Source organism: Poromitra crassiceps, assembly GCF_964638095.1.
Source record: "Poromitra crassiceps genome assembly, chromosome: 3".
Taxonomy (NCBI): Eukaryota; Metazoa; Chordata; class Actinopteri; order Beryciformes; family Melamphaidae; genus Poromitra; species Poromitra crassiceps.
This window is the reverse complement of record NC_139625.1, coordinates 8,499,309-8,515,163: the sequence shown is the minus strand read 5'-3', so window position 1 is coordinate 8,515,163 and position 15,855 is coordinate 8,499,309. Positions and strand designations below refer to the sequence as shown.

The window sequence follows — 15,855 nt, the reverse complement described above, 5'->3', positions numbered from 1 at the left end:
CACAAATTAATCAAGCTAAAATAAGTGACAATCATAAGAGTATAAAATTAGGAGTATTTACCCACTTCTCCAGGCACCACACCACTGATTAACTACTGCAGGGTGGTCTCCACTCGAGCTTCACGAAGTATAGTTGTTGTTGTGCAAATATCTGTTTAGTCGCTGTGCTGTCATAGTAACTAACTGTATTTATAGTTGTGTGTCACGGCTACACGGCGACTACTGTAACGTTACCTGACAACAATGTTAAAGTTAGCCTGCTCACCACGACGTAATGCTAGTAAGTAGTAACCTATAACGTTAATGCCTTTCTGCTTTTCTTCCCTAGATAACTGACATTAATAACTAACAACAGCAGTAATATAGCGTTACCTTACCTTGTGTTTGGAAGTTCCTTTCATGGTTAGAACGTTAGCTCAGTCAGTTAGCCAGCTTTTCTTTCTGCTGTGCTGTGAGCAGACACAGTGCAGTTTGCTGGATCCTCTCCTTGTTGTGTCGGGCTTGTTTACTCGTTGTGTAAACCATAGACTTTATTTAACACAGCTGAGGGCAAACAGACTGCGGGTTCCGTTTGAAACGGGAAACAACGAGGTGACCAATCAAAACAACAACTTTCTTCTTCTTCTTCTTCTTCTTCTTCTTCTTCTTCTTCTTCTTCTTCTTCTTCTTCTTCTTCTTCTTCTTCTTCTTCTTCTTCTTCTTCTTCTTCTTCTTCTTCTTCTTCTTCTTCTTCCTCTCCGTTTTCTGGCAGCTTGCATTCATAATGTTGCACTACTGCCACCTTGTGGGGTTAGTTAGGCTACCTCCTACAATGTCCAGTCTGTCATACATTCTCCTCTTTCAGAGGCTAGGGGGCTTGTTTTTTATGAAACTATAGATGTCCTAATGCATCCATTGGTAAAATGTCATGCTATCTTGAAGGGGGCTAAACAATGCTCCAAAGTTATTCTAAATTTTGACGATGCAAAAACTGGCACGGCCATTTTCAAAGTGGTCCCTTGACCTCTCAGCTCAAGATATCTGAATGAGAATTGGCTTACAGACATGCCTACTTTATGCTAATTATATGCTGTATGCTGGGGGGGGGGGGGGGGGGGGGGGGGTTGTGCATGCAGTCCAAATGTGTTATTTTTGCCTATTCTATTTTAATATTTCTACCAGGTCCCTAAACAGTCTTGGAATTGCATAATTCCAAGACTGAAAAGAAAATGACTGGAAAACTGAGACTCTTGTGGATTCAATGAGCCCATTGTATTCATGTGTGAAGCAAATCAGACATTATCTACTTAAATATGTGCAAATTTGCATACATTTCCAGAACATTGAATAAAGCCTATTTTTTTTAATGGAGGGAATTTTGGATATCTCATTTTATCACTCCATAAATCAGAAAATACTGTGAACACTCATTTAAAAAAGCATGTTTTTAGGCTGTTATATAAATCAGGCTGCGAATGGTTAGCCTAGGTAAACCCAGCCCCCACGTGATCTGCTCTCAGAGTTCCCAGTCACCTTGTGACTGTAAGCAGGGTGAGCCTGAGAGCAGGTCACTGGGGGCTGGGTTTACCCAGGCTAGTGAATGGTATTGTAGCGTTCCTGATATTTCATGAGGCAGAGGCTTCTTGCTGGTACAGGTTCTTTATTCACAGTTATTCATATTCACAACTCTCCGCTGTTGTCATGCTCATAGATAGCAGCTTCCCCCTAGGCAGTGCGCGGAGACTGACTGCACATGCTCAGTCTCCGTCCGGAAGTGGTCCCACAGCATAGTGCTCCCCAACATAACACTCCCCCACACAGTTCCTATCTGTAGTGGAGACACTACCATTGCTCACCACTATGTGTGTACTGCTGATTCGCTACATACTCCCCGCCCAACAATAAGGTCAACGCCCACGTTGACACCACATCACACCTCCCCTGTACCAACACTCCCAGCATCTTTTTTCTTTTTAACAGTTCTTTGTTTTTTAACCACATCTTATTTTTCCATCTCAGGCTTTTCCCACGTCTCCTCCCCACAATATCTCATGCCATACACATCATCCACTTTCCATTATAACACTTCCAACCACCATCTCCTCCTTATTTTTTTTTATTTTTTTTTATTTATTTTTTTTAGTACAACTCGAAGTTGCTCAAATGTCCTGGAGCCTTTGGCTCTCTCCGTGGCCGTGTTAGTCTCTGTGAACCTGCCGGTGGGCCTGACCCCACCTGCAGTGTCTCTGGTGCTTCAAGTCTCTGAGTGGGGCCCGCCCGGTCATGGCCGGACGCCCCTCTCTGTGGAAACCGATTCCTTCTTTCACTCTGTCTAAGTGAAACCGCTGGGCGGCCGAGATCTGGGGGAAGGGTGCACCCCCCCCGGTATGGGGCCAACCTGTCCCTGTGGAGTACCTTCTTGCCACCAAGTGGCATCTGCACCCGGTACACCACCTCCCCCATTCTCTCCATCACCCTGCATGGGCCTGTCCAGTGACAGTCCAGTTTAGGGCTACGCCCTTTTTTTCTCCGGGGTGTGTACACCCATACCAACTCCCCCCCCTGGAAATGGTTTCCCTTTGCCCTCACATCATAGTTCCTTTTTTGTCTCATGCCCGCTTTCTCTAGCTGGGTCCGAGCGAAGTTGTGAGCGGACTCTAATCGATCTTGTAGCCTCCTGGCATACTCTCTCCCCGGGGGAGCGTCCGGTGCATCCGGTGGCTTGCCGAACGCCATTTCTGCTGGTGTCCGCAGTTCTCGACCTAACATGAGCAGGGCGGGTGTGCAGGAGGTGGACTCGTGTGTTGCGGATCTGTAGGCCATGAGGATGAGAGGCAGGTGCGTGTCCCAGTCCCTCTGGTGCTCCTCCGTGAGGATGGCCAACTGCTTTTTCAGTGTCCTATTGAATCTTTCTACTAGGCCATCGCTCTGGGGGTGCAATGCTGTGGTCCGTGTCTTTCTAATGTTCAGTTTCTCGCACATGGTGGCGAACACTCGTGACTCGAAGTTTCTTCCTTGGTCACTGTGTAGGGTCTCTGGTGCTCCGAACCTACTGAACATGCCTGTGACTAGTGCGTCGACCACCGTCCCCGCCTCCTGGTCGGGCAGCGCGTATGCCTCTGGCCATTTTGTAAAGTAGTCCATAGCTACTAGGACGTATCGATTTCCACTCTCTGAGCGTGGAAACGGCCCCATCACGTCTACCCCTACCCTCTCCATGGGGGCTCCTGCTGCTAGCTGTTGGAGCGGGGCGCGAGACTGGTCTAATGGCCCTTTGTACGCCGCGCAGAGGTCGCAGCGCCGACAGAAGTCCTGTACGTCTCTCCTCATCCTCCCCCAATAAAAGCCTTGTCTGATGCGACGGAGGGTTTTGCTCACCCCAAAGTGGCCCGCCCCTACTGTCCCATGGCAACTCCTGCACACCTCATCTCTCAGTGTCGTTGGCACTACTTTTCGCCACTTGTTTTCTCCCGTTGCTGGCTCTTTCCAGCACTTCATCAGCACTCCACTGTTCAATCTCAGGGTGTCAAACCCTGCCCACAGCCCTTTGGTTGTGTCGGTGGCCCCCGCCACCTCCTCCCATTGCGGCTTCTGGCCCGCTTCTACCCACTGCAGCACTGGTGACAGCTCCCTGTCGTTTTCCTGGTGGCCCTTCCAATCTGCTGCTTCTGCCATCCGCAGTGTCTTGCACACTGGCCCATCTCCCGTGTGGTTAGGGCAGATTCTAGCGTCTTCTTGGAGCTCCCTCTCTCTCCCCTCTCTCTTCTCACAGTACACACACCCCCTTTCCGCGCAGGGTCGTCGTGACAGGGCATCTGCATTTACGTGGTGTCTCCCTGCTCTGTGCTCTATGGTGAAGTTATAGTCCGCCATTCTCTCTAACCAGCGGCACACCTGTCCCTCCGGCTCCCGGAAGGACCACAACCACTGCAGCGCTGAGTGGTCGGTCCGTATGGTGAACTGAGGCTGTCCCAGGAGGTAGTATCTAAAGTGTCTCAGTGCTTCTACGACTGCTAGGAGCTCCCGGCGTGTGACGCAGTAGTTTCTTTCTGTCTTATCAAACGTCTTACTGAAATACCCCACCACCTGCTCCCCCTCCGGCCCTGCCTGGGACAGCACGGCCCCCATACCTCCATTGCTGGCATCAGTGTCTAATAGGAACGGCAGTGCGGGGTCTGGTGCTCTAAGCACGGGGGTCTTGGTCAGCGCTTTCTTGAGGGTTTCGAACGCTAGGTGGCATTTTGCTGTCCAGTCGAAGTCTGTGTTCTTTTCTTTAAGCCGGAACAGTGGCTCTGCGATGTCAGAAAATCCTTTTACAAACTTCCTGTAGTAGGATGCTAACCCTACGAAGCTCTCGAGTTCACTTTTGTCTCTGGGGGTGGGCCATTCTGAGACTGCCCGTGTTTTTTCCTCTAGAGTGCGGATGCCCCCCTCGCCGATGCCATGTCCCAAGAACTCTACCCTCTTCTTCAGGAAGTGGCACTTATCTGGGTGTAGCTTTAGACCCGCCGCTGCTATTTTCTGTAGGACTTTTCGTAATGCTCCCACCGCTGCCTGAAACGAGCCCCCGTGTGTCAAGATGTCATCTAAGTATACGACGCATTCTGTTTGGGGAATGTCCCCCAGCAGTTTCTCCATTAACCGCTCGAACGTTGCGGGTGCGTTACACAGCCCGAAACTGAGTACTCGAAACTGCCACAGTCCTCTCTCGGTGCGGAAGGCGGTCTTTGGCTTGGCATCGTCGCAGAGGGGCACCTGCCAGTACCCACTGCGGAGGTCTAGGGAGGAGAACCAGGCTGACTCCCCCACTATGTCTAGTAGCTCCTCGATGACGGGCATCGGGTACGCGTCTTTTTTTGTCACTTTGTTCAGCCCTCTATAGTCTACGCAAAATCGCATCTTTGCGCTATTTTTCTTTTTTACCAACACTACTCCCGATGCCCATGGGCTCTCTGACGGCTCGATGATCCCTGCCCTCAGCATGTTTTCTACAGCTTCGTTCGCTATATCTCTTCTTGCTGCTGGAATTCGACGGGGATATGATCTGATGGGCTGCGCCCCTTCAGTGTCTATTTGGTGTTCTACCAGGTGAGTGCAGCCTAGTTCATCGTCCGTCATCGCGAAAATGTCTTTGTACTCTTCTAGTACTCTCCACAGTTCGTCGCTCTGTTGTGGTTCTAACCCCTCGCTCTGACGTTGGTGTAGTGTCCTGAGCATTTCTAACCTCTCTGTCTCTCCCTCTGCCTGTTGCATTGGCTGAGGGCAAGTGTTTGGAGGTGGGCTAGGGGCGTGGTTTTGGGGGGGGGTTGGGTCTGCTAGGTGGGGTTCATGCTCTACGGTGACGCGGTACACGGTGATGTTGTTAACGTTAGGCCGTTCCCTTGGAACGGTGGGCGGTTGGCTCATTTGGACTACCGTTCCTTCTGCAAATGTCAATGTGCTTCTTCCTAGGTCTACTGTGCATTTGTTCATCGTTAAGTAGTCTTCCCCCAGGATGCAAGGCCCCGCCATTTCTACCACCCACACCGGAAAGTCCACTGTCTGTCCCCCCACTGTTATCATTACGTGTCCCCTCCCCCTCATTGGCATTAACTCACCGGACACTGTTCTTAGCAGCTGTGCTGCTGGCTGCTCCAGGCGCATCCCCTCGGGCATCATGTTGACGTTCACCAGCGTCGCCGTACACCCCGTGTCCACCAGGGCGGCGCAGTATCTCCCTTGTAGGTAGGCTGGAACATGGCATCGGTTCATCGCGCGCGGCCCGCTCTGCATGTTGACAGCTCCGGCGATGTCGTCTACTTCGGGGCACGGCGGAGCCCCACCTCTCTGTTGCTGTCGGTGGGCTCCCTCCTGCGACGCTGTGGCTACGGGGACTGTGGCATCGTAGACCCGTCTCGCCCCATCTGGACGGGCCCCGTACCGTTTCCCTGGTTCCACGTTCTCCGGCGGCAGTCTGCTTCCCGATGACCGGGACGCCCACATCCCCAGCAGATCATGCTCCCTCTAGCCCAGCTGTTGTTCCGCTGGGTGGGCTGTCGAGCGGGGTTGGGCTGCAGGGTCGCTCTGCGGAGCAGTTGTTCTTTGAGTTGTTGTACTGACTCGGACAGTTCTTTCACCATGTTGCCTTGTTCTGCCAAAGCCGTCTTCCACGCTGGCTCTTCTTGTATCGGGCTTTCCGCTGCCATTCTCACTACGGGGACAGCTCTCCCCTCTTCGCTGTTCATGGTCCAGCCCTCTACTGTCTCTCTTTCAAACGCCAGCTCTAGCGCTATTTCTAATGTGTTTGGCCGTTGCAGCATTACTTGCTCTCGTAGCCCTCGCGGCGCGATAGCCTGGACGAAGTAGTTTCGGGCTAGCTCGTCCAGTGCTTCTGGCGGCAGCCGGCTGTATACACGCCGGCTGAGGATCTCAATGTCTGTGGCTAGCGCCCGCAGCGACTCCCCTGGTCGTCTACGCCTGTTACACAGTTCTGCGACCATAATGCCTTCTTCTTTGCATCGTCCGAAACGCCTCCTCAGGGCCGCCATTACCACGTCTAAGTCTTTGGTGTCTGCCATTGCTGCTACACATGTTATAGCTTCACCCTCGAGTGACATTACCAGATGACTGGCTCTCTCTCCCCTCGACCAGCCATTCATTTCCGCTGCTACGTTGAACATTGTGCAATATGGCTCCCATTCACCTTTACCGTTGAATTTTGGCGGGGTGATTTCCTTCCTTCCTCGCCGCCCGCCGTCCTTCGTCTCCTCGACCCGTGTCTCGTCTTTGTCTCCGGTTCTCCGGCTAGCTTCACCGGGCCGTGGCACAGCCTCCATTGCTACAGCGGTGTTGTCAACCCGCTCGATCTTCACTCTCACCGGCCTCGGCTCTTCCGCTCTCTCCGCCGCCTCGTTAGCCCGCCTGCTAGCCTCTTTGAGCCGCGGGGTAGCTTCCGTGGCTACGGGGATATCGCCGTTTAGTTCGGATTTTATCATCACAAACCCCAGGCTTGCTGCTGCTATCCCCGCCTGGATCTCTGTGGTAGCGGCCGCGTCTACCCCGTCTTCTTTCTCCTCGGGTGCTTGGTAGTCCGCCCCGGCTCTTTCTCTTCCCGCCTCCCGCTTGAGTCTTTGCTTCTCTCTCTTCAGGAACTTGTTAACCATTTTTTTTTTTTTTGCCGATTCTGGAGGTAATTCACCGTTTTAAACTTCTGACGCCAATGTAGCGTTCCTGATATTTCATGAGGCAGAGGCTTCTTGCTGGTACAGGTTCTTTATTCACAGTTATTCATATTCACAACTCTCCGCTGTTGTCATGCTCATAGATAGCAGCTTCCCCCTAGGCAGTGCGCGGAGACTGACTGCACATGCTCAGTCTCCGTCCGGAAGTGGTCCCACAGCATAGTGCTCCCCAACATAACACTCCCCCACACAGTTCCTATCTGTAGTGGAGACACTACCATTGCTCACCACTATGTGTGTACTGCTGATTCGCTACAGTATTATGGAAAAACCCGTCTGTAACCCCAACCGCCCCCCACCCCCCATAGATAGGAATAAAGCTGGACAGTTTAGTGTATGTACAGTAAGTGGTACTGTATAGTCTACAACTCTCCCCAGATTGGCAGAGGGGGTGGAGCAACGACTGGGACAGCAGGGGGAAGTAGCCAAGTAGGAGAAAATAAGAGGAACCCCCTCAACCCTGGATGTTTTTAGACTCAATGTGCTCCATGTGGTCAGAGAAAAGACTGCGCTGTATTCAGGGTCGGACTGGGACTAAAAAAACAACCCTGGACTTTTCTACCCAGACCAGCCCACCTCAACCAGTCCACGGCGTGAATACTCCGCAACCCCTGCTCCATCGAGGCACAAACACAAGAGCAAGCCAAAATTAAGCCATGACCAAAGGTCTCCGCCGAAATTTTTGGACGGCGACCTTAGCTCGCAGCCGAAATTTGTTGTCTGTTTTTCTAAAATGTTGGTCGTTTGAAGCCAGATTTAGAGGAATATCTCATTTTAAATTAACATTAGATTGTAATGTGATTTCATTATTCAGTTTGAACCACCAATATTTGCTCCTTTTCTCATTAGGGGAAATACTGTATATTTATTTAGAGATTCTTGTCAATTATATTTGCTGTTATGGTTATTAGCTTACTCACTTCTACTAGCTTCTACACTATTTCCACAGGAGTAATCCTGTGGAGATGGTGCATTCCCAAAGTGGGCCGCTGGGGGTCACTGTCTAAAAACAAATGCATTCCCAAAGTGGGCCACCAGCTGGGTTCACTGTCTAAAAAAAAAAAAAAAAAAAAAAAAATCCCTGGTCAAGCGGCCCACCGGCGCACCGGGATTTGTCCCAGTGCTCCTGATGGGCAGGCCGACTATGGCTGTGTTCTGGAGACCCATTTAGTCACACTGTCAGGAGCTGCAGCAGCCACTGTGCAGGAGCGACAGGAAGAGAGAGATGATGGAGACAATCAGAGTCTGTCTGTTTTTTTTTAACATCACTACTTATGCGTGGAATACCTTTGCAAGACGACACTAGATTGTGAAACACAGATTGGATCGAGTAGAGAGAGGCACTGGACAAGTCAGTCATAGTTTTAGTAGGGATTCTAGGCACATATTGTTAAATGAGACACAGGACTAAGATAATCATTATAAAGTCTACTTAGACAAACAGGCTACTCGCAGAATTGATCTCTCTGGCCTTCACCTCTTGACTGTTCTCTGATTCATACAGAGCTGAGGAGAAAAGAGGGTGAATACTCAGCCCAGAGAAAACAGCAAATCATTTGAAAGCCTTTTTCTCAATCACTCAACAAGGCCGACCCCCAGTAACTCATACATGAAACATAGATGTCCTGCTGTTGAGACAGCATCTATACTGTATCTCAGTCTTATTACGTAAGGTACACAGCATCCATGTGTGCACACTCAGCAAGACATTAATGAGACACCCTATCCTTTGTTTATTCACTGAAGTGAAAACCACTCGACGATTGAAAGTAAAACCTGTCCCAAGTGCATTTACCAATGTAGTGTAAGCACGCTGAACACAGGTCTGACTCTGTCACAGTCTATGAAGCACTGAGATACTGTTTCTCTCACACCACAGAAAGAGCAGCAGAGAGAGAGAGAGAGAGAGTGAGGGTGAGGGAGAGAGAGAGGGAGAGAGAGAGAGAGAGAAGCTGCCCTGTCTGTTGGCCTGCCACAGTCTGTAGACAGCCACAGACACCACACACCAATCATGTTCTGTTTCTATATAAGTTAAAATGAACTAATGTAAACCCTAATGAACCACCAGGGGGCGACTCAGCTCCTCACTCTCTGCTCCTGTTGAATCCAACATGTTGCCTCTAGCAACAGGTGACACACCCACCAGCTGTTTCTCATTGGCTGCTGACCGGACTGGACATGGAAGTGAAAGATCCCCCCCCCCCCTCCCCCCCCCCATTTTTATTTTATTTTATGGAAGTGAAAATTAATGAGCAGGGATTTTCCAGAGATACTGCTGCCTTCAGGTGCTGCTCGTAAACTCTACCCCTGCTAAATGTAGGCTGTCACATACAGAATGATGTGAGTTCCAGAAAGCGTTGGGGGTCGAGAACACCTACCCCAAGGGGGGGAGATGGTGTTGACAAATGTGAGACCACTGCTGGGATATATTGAAGTGAATAAATGATAAGAACTGACTAACTTGTTTCTATGACAGATTAACTCATATTCAGGACAGCTGGATCTCTCTGTGTGATGATAGCCTATCATCATCATCATCATCATCATCATCATCATAACTAAAAGGGAGCATGTGGGCTCTGAGATTTGTGTCCCTGTCCCGGAAGTGCATGATGTCACTCAACTGGAAGTGCTGTCATCACCAGACGTCACTGATGATGTCTAGGCATTGTGACATCATCAGTGATGTCATAAGAGCAAAGTGAGCCCGCACAGTGGTCGAGCTGCAGGCCGGGCGAGGCCGTGTAGCGGGCGAGCTGCGTAGGCGAGCTGCAGGGCAGGCGAGCCTATGAATCGAGCGTGCGTAGAGCGCGAGATGCCTATTGTGGTAAAGTCCTGCTTCATCGGAAGGCACCATGAAGCTCGACTGGTGTGGTGGGAAACAGAGAAGAGAAACCTGGAACAGAAACTCTGAGGTTGAACAGACAAAGACAATCTACTGTCACAACACTTAGTATTACAGCACTATCAGTCACTACTACTGTATTAAAGTCAAGTTTATTCATACAGCATCACAACACTTAGTATTACAGTACTATCAGTCACTACTACTGTATTAAAGTCAAGTTTATTCATACAGCATCACAACACTTAGTATTACAGCACTATCAGTCACTATTACTGTATTAAAGTAAAGTTTATTCATACAGCAGCTTTCACAGAGCAGCTGTAGCATAATGTCACAAAGTGCTTAAGTCCAGAAAACAAGAAGAAAAAAAAGATGAAAAGAAAAGCCATAAAAACACACAGAGGCTAAAGGCTGGTCTGAAGACAAGAGAGAACACATGAGAGAACTGTGATCAGCACTGGACAGGTGACCTGTCAATCATGTCCAAAACACAGTCTTTTGTATCATCTATTTTAACAGCTGAGTTATATAAAGATTCACGCCCGTACAGCTGTTATGAAAGGTGAAAATTTTGAGCTAATTATAAAGGCCAAAACTGTTTTGAAACAGACTGCAAGCAGGCAGCAATCCTGAAACTGTTTAGACACTGTTGTTGCTGAGACTTGGAATTAAGGAATCATAACTGCTATACAGTATACACAACTTTAGATCATTTTTGCCCTAAAATAACAGAGGAATCTATGTAAATAGTAACTTGGGACTTTTAATTTATCCATTTATTGCAGTGCCTTTTGAAGCGTTTTCAGAGAAAACACATTTACCTTTCAAAAGTCATACAAGTGATTCACGTTTGTGAAGATTATCCTGCTGAACACAAATTACCACAATTACCCAACTTTATTTTCCATTTTTGTCAATGACTTAGCACTTCAGATTAAGGCATCCAGCAAGGGAATCAAAGTTGATGACCAGACTGTGGGCATATTATTGTACGCAGATGACATAAATCGTACTTGCTGAGCACGAAAATGACCTACAGATCATATTGAACATTGTTGCGGATTGGTGCCGGAAATGGAGACTCCACTTTAGACCCACTTCAAGGGTGAGGAGCTCTTTTGTTTTTAATTATGGTTCAGTTGTACTATCATATATGGATCACTATAAATATCTGGGCTTGACGCTGGACGAGCATTATGTCCTTTAAGGAGGGAGTCAATGTCCTAGCTCAATCAGCAGGCAGAGTATTATGGGCTCAGTAGCCTACTGAACAAAGTTAAGCATTGTGGTAACCTGGGTTTTGATACCTACACACAACTGTATAACTCATGCATCTGTCCTGTGTCGGTTATACTTCTGGTGTTTGGGGCTTCCGTGATCATCCAAACTGTAACACTGTGCACCAAAGAGCCATCCGCTATTTTCTAGTTCATAAACTCACTGCAGTTCTGGCCATCAGTGGTGATATGGGTTGGGAACCACCAAACATCAGACACAAAGGTCAAATACTGCGGCTCTGGAATAGATTGGTGAGAATGTCTGATCAGAGACTCACTAAAAAGATATTTAATTTTTAATTGGGACATCGCCCATGATCATCCCTGGGCTAATATATATATATATATATATAGGCCTATACCCCACCGTTGCGGTCGGGGTACGTTTCGAAATCCCTCCAGGCCTGAACATTTTTCTAGGGGAAACACATATATTATATATGGAGATATATATATATATATATATATATATATATATATATATATATATATATATATATATATATATATATATATATATATATATATATATATATATACCTATATATATATATCTCCACCCCTGCTCTAAGGTACACATGTATATATATATATATATATATATATGTATATATATATATATATATATATATATATATATATACCTATATATATATATATATCCACCCCTGCTCTAAGGTACACAGCCTTTGTGCACACTCAGCAATAAATTAATATGACACAGTGTCATATTAATTTATTGCTGAGTGTGCACAAAGGCTGTGTCTATCCTTTGTTTATTCACGGCACTGAAGTGAAAACCACAAATAAAGCCGGACAGGTGAAAGTGAAAACTGTCCCCAGTGCATTTACCAATGTAGTGTGTAAGCACGCTGAACACAGGTCTGACTCTGTCACAGTCTATGAAGCACTGAGATACTGTGTCTCTCACACCACAAGAATGACATCAGAGAGAGAGAGAGAGTGAGGGAGATGGAGAGAGAGAGGGGGAGAGAGAGAGAGAGAGGTGTAGAGAGACCGCACACCAGAACTCATGTTCTGTTTCCAAACATCATATAGGTTTAAATGAACTAATGTAAACCCTAATTAACCACCAGGGGGCATTTCAGCTCTTTGCTCTCTGCTCCTGTTGAATCCAACATGCTGCCTCTAGCAACAGGTGACACACCCACCAGCTGTTTCTCATTGGCTGCTGACCGGACTGGACCGTTTATTTAATACATCCATGGACTGGACATGGAAGTGAAAGTAAACAGCCGGGTTTTTGCTGCTGCTTATGCTACAGAATACTGTAAGGGAGGGGAAGGGGGGGGGGGGGGGGCAGGGCTGTATTACTGAACGGGCATACCGGGCACTCGCCCAGGGGCCCGAGAGCTCAGGGGGCCCATGAGCTAGAGTCTCTACTCTAACTGATGGGGCCCCTGAGCTCACTTTGCAGCTGAGACTCTAGCTTATGGGCCCCTGAGCTCACTTTGCAGCTGAGACTCTAGCTTATGGGCCCCTGAGCTCACTTCGCAGCTGAGACTCTAGCTTATTGGCCCCTGAGCTCACTTCGCAGCTGAGACTCTAGCTTATGGGCCCCCTGAGCTCACTTCGCAGCTGAGACTCTAGCTTATGGGCCCCTGAGCTCACTTCGCAGGCGGCCTGCGAAGAGACTCTAGCTCAGGGGTGCCCAAATTCTTTCCCATGAAGGGCCAAAACTCAATCTGGGTGGAGGGCCGAGGGCCAAAAATAAACGTTGTGGAATTACATTAAAATGTATTGTGTTTTATAGAAAATTAACATTCTAAATCTAAAATAACATTTCAATATAATAATCTACTTTTTATCTGTTTGGTAATTGTAATAATTTGCAATTGGTTATATATATTACAAAAAAAACATCTGCATTTGTGGGGAGCTTAAACATTTAATCAGTAAACACCCAGTTAAAAACAGTTGTATTTTCCACCTTTGTAATCAAGAGAGAAATTTGACTTAATTCACAACTTGAAAAATCCTCAAGGTACTTTGAAAATCAGCTTTATTGTTCATCTTTTGTAAACAATTTGCCATGACAATTTGCAGGGATGCAATCTCAGGAGTGAACACAGTATATCTGCAGCCACATTCAGACACTGTTTCACAAAGTCACCACATGAAAAAGCTGTCCACCCTTTGCAATCAGTGCAGATATCTGATAACTTGCCCGAGTTGCATTCTGGATTAAAAAAAATCGGGGGGCAATTTTTTTTTTTTTTTTGTGCTGTGAGGGGGGGCCCGTGAGGGGGGCATGCCCAGGGGCCCGTGAAGTCATAATCCGTCTATGGGGGGGGGGGGGGTTATCAAATGCAAGACCATTTTCAAGACCATGACTCTAATGATGATTAACCTTTATACCATTGCTCTGCTAACAATGAAAGAAATCATTATTTAGGAATGTTAAAATACAAATGACTGTAGAGTGTCTACTCAGTGACAGAAGGCTTGATCTGAAAAACTGCAATTCCATATCAGTGACCTTCAGAAAGGCTCAACACAGTTTGAAATGTAAACAACATCTTATTTCTGCTAAATGATGACTCCCCCAAACTGTCAGCCACTGATTGGAGAATTATACTGTATGTAGGAACCTATGATGGTGTGATCTGTATGTAATAACCTGTATGCTGCAGTATATAATCTGTATGTAATAACCTCTATGCTGCAGTATATAATGTGTATGTAATAACCTGTATGCTACAGTATATAATCTGTATGTAATAACCTGTATGCTGCAGTATATAATCTGTATGTAATAACCTGTATGCTGCAGTATATAATCTGTATGTAATAACCTGTATGCTGCAGTATATAATCTGTATGTAATAACCTGTATGCTGCAGTATATAATCTGTATGGAATAACCTGTATGCTGCAGTATATATGCTGCAGTATATCATCTGTATGTAATAACCTGTATGCTGCAGTATATAATCTGTATGTAATAACCTGTATGCTGCAGTATATAATCTGTATGTAATAACCTGTATGCTGCAGTATATAATCTGTATGTAATAACCTGTATGCTGCAGTATATAATCTGTATGTAATAACCTGTATGCTGCAGTATATAATCTGTATGGAATAACCTGTATGCTGCAGTATATCATCTGTATGTAATAACCTGTATGCTGCAGTATATAATCTGTATGTAATAACCTGTATGCTGCAGTATATAATCTGTATGTAATAACCTGTATGCTGCAGTATATAATCTGTATGTAATAACCTGTATGCTGCAGTATATAATCTGTATGTAATAATCTGTATGCTGCAGTATATAATCTGTAAATGGGAGTATGTTGTTAATTCACATCAGAACGGGCCTTGTGTTCTCGACTGGTCTTGAAATAAAATCCCGTGTCCAGTTTGACCGAGACCGAGTCCATCAAAATGTGGTCTCAAGACTGGTCTTTGAGAGCAACACCGGTCTCGAGTCCTACAACACTAGTTCAGCTGGTGTTAGATTGAGAGATGAGTTCAGGTGCTGCAGGTTGACGACATGTTCAAATTATCATGTGTTTTATGTTCTAACATAGAACACACAGGTCACAAGAGGTCCTGGGACTAAACACAGCAATGTGTGACTGGATCCTGGACTTTCTGACAGACCGCCGCCAGGTGGTGAGAGTGGGCAACCTCACCTCCTCCCTACTGACCATCAGCATAGGAGCGCCCCAGGGATGCGTCTCCAGCCCCTTCTGGTACGACCTCTACACCCACGACTGCGTGGCGACTCAAATCTCTAATACCATCGTGAAGTTTGCAGACGACACAGCAGTCATGGGGCTGATCTCCAGGGGCGACGAGACGGCCTACAGAGAGGAGGTGAAGGCCCTAGAACAGTGGTGCCAGGACAACCACCTCTCTCTGAACGTCTCCAAGACCAAGGAGATCATTGTAGACTACAGGAGGGGGGGGGGGGGGGGGGGGCGCACCCCCCCCCCAATCACCATCAACGGCACAGTGGTGGAAAGGGTGGACAGCTTCAAGTACCTGGGAGTCAACATCCACCAGGACCTGACATGGGCCGGTTACACCGCCACTGTTGTCAAAAAGGCCCAACAGCGACTACACGGACTCAGGCGCCTAAAGAAATTTGGGCTAAGGCCAGAAATCCTTAGGGACTTCTACAGAGGCACCATTGAAAGCCTGCTGACTGGCTGCTTCACCACCTGGTACGGGAACCATGCGCGTAGCCACGGGTGCGCTAGGGTGTGCAAATGCCACCCAGACAGGCCGCTGGCGCACCCAAAAAAATGGGGTAAAAAAAGTGTTTTGTTTTGTCTGCAAAACACATGTCAACGCTGTCATGCACTGTGTCCAACTGTCTGCTGCCCTATGTGCCCCGGAGCATCATGGGAAACTAGTTAAGCTGTCGTCCACGTAAAGTAAACAAATGCACGCACAGCAGCAGCAGCAGCAGCAGCAGCGCCAAATCAGGAAGACATGAAACAAAGCTCGCTTTTAAGCTTTTTCGGCAAAGGCAAGAAACGACGAGGAAGAAGAT

General features: G+C 47.4%; 1 protein-coding gene across 1 annotated transcript in view; it reads right to left on the bottom strand.

The window, feature by feature from the left end:
* ccdc14 (coiled-coil domain containing 14) overlaps window positions 1-659 on the bottom strand; it is a gene marked incomplete at its 3' end in the record, with an annotated part of 32,398 nt that extends 31,739 nt beyond the window's left edge. The window contains exon 1 of the mRNA XM_083634322.1: window positions 378-659. Within this exon, the coding sequence (XP_083490448.1) occupies window positions 378-401 (24 nt within the window). The 5' untranslated portion in view covers window positions 402-659. The remainder of the gene's footprint in view (window positions 1-377) is intronic.
* Between the last annotated feature and the right edge of the window lie 15,196 nt (window positions 660-15,855).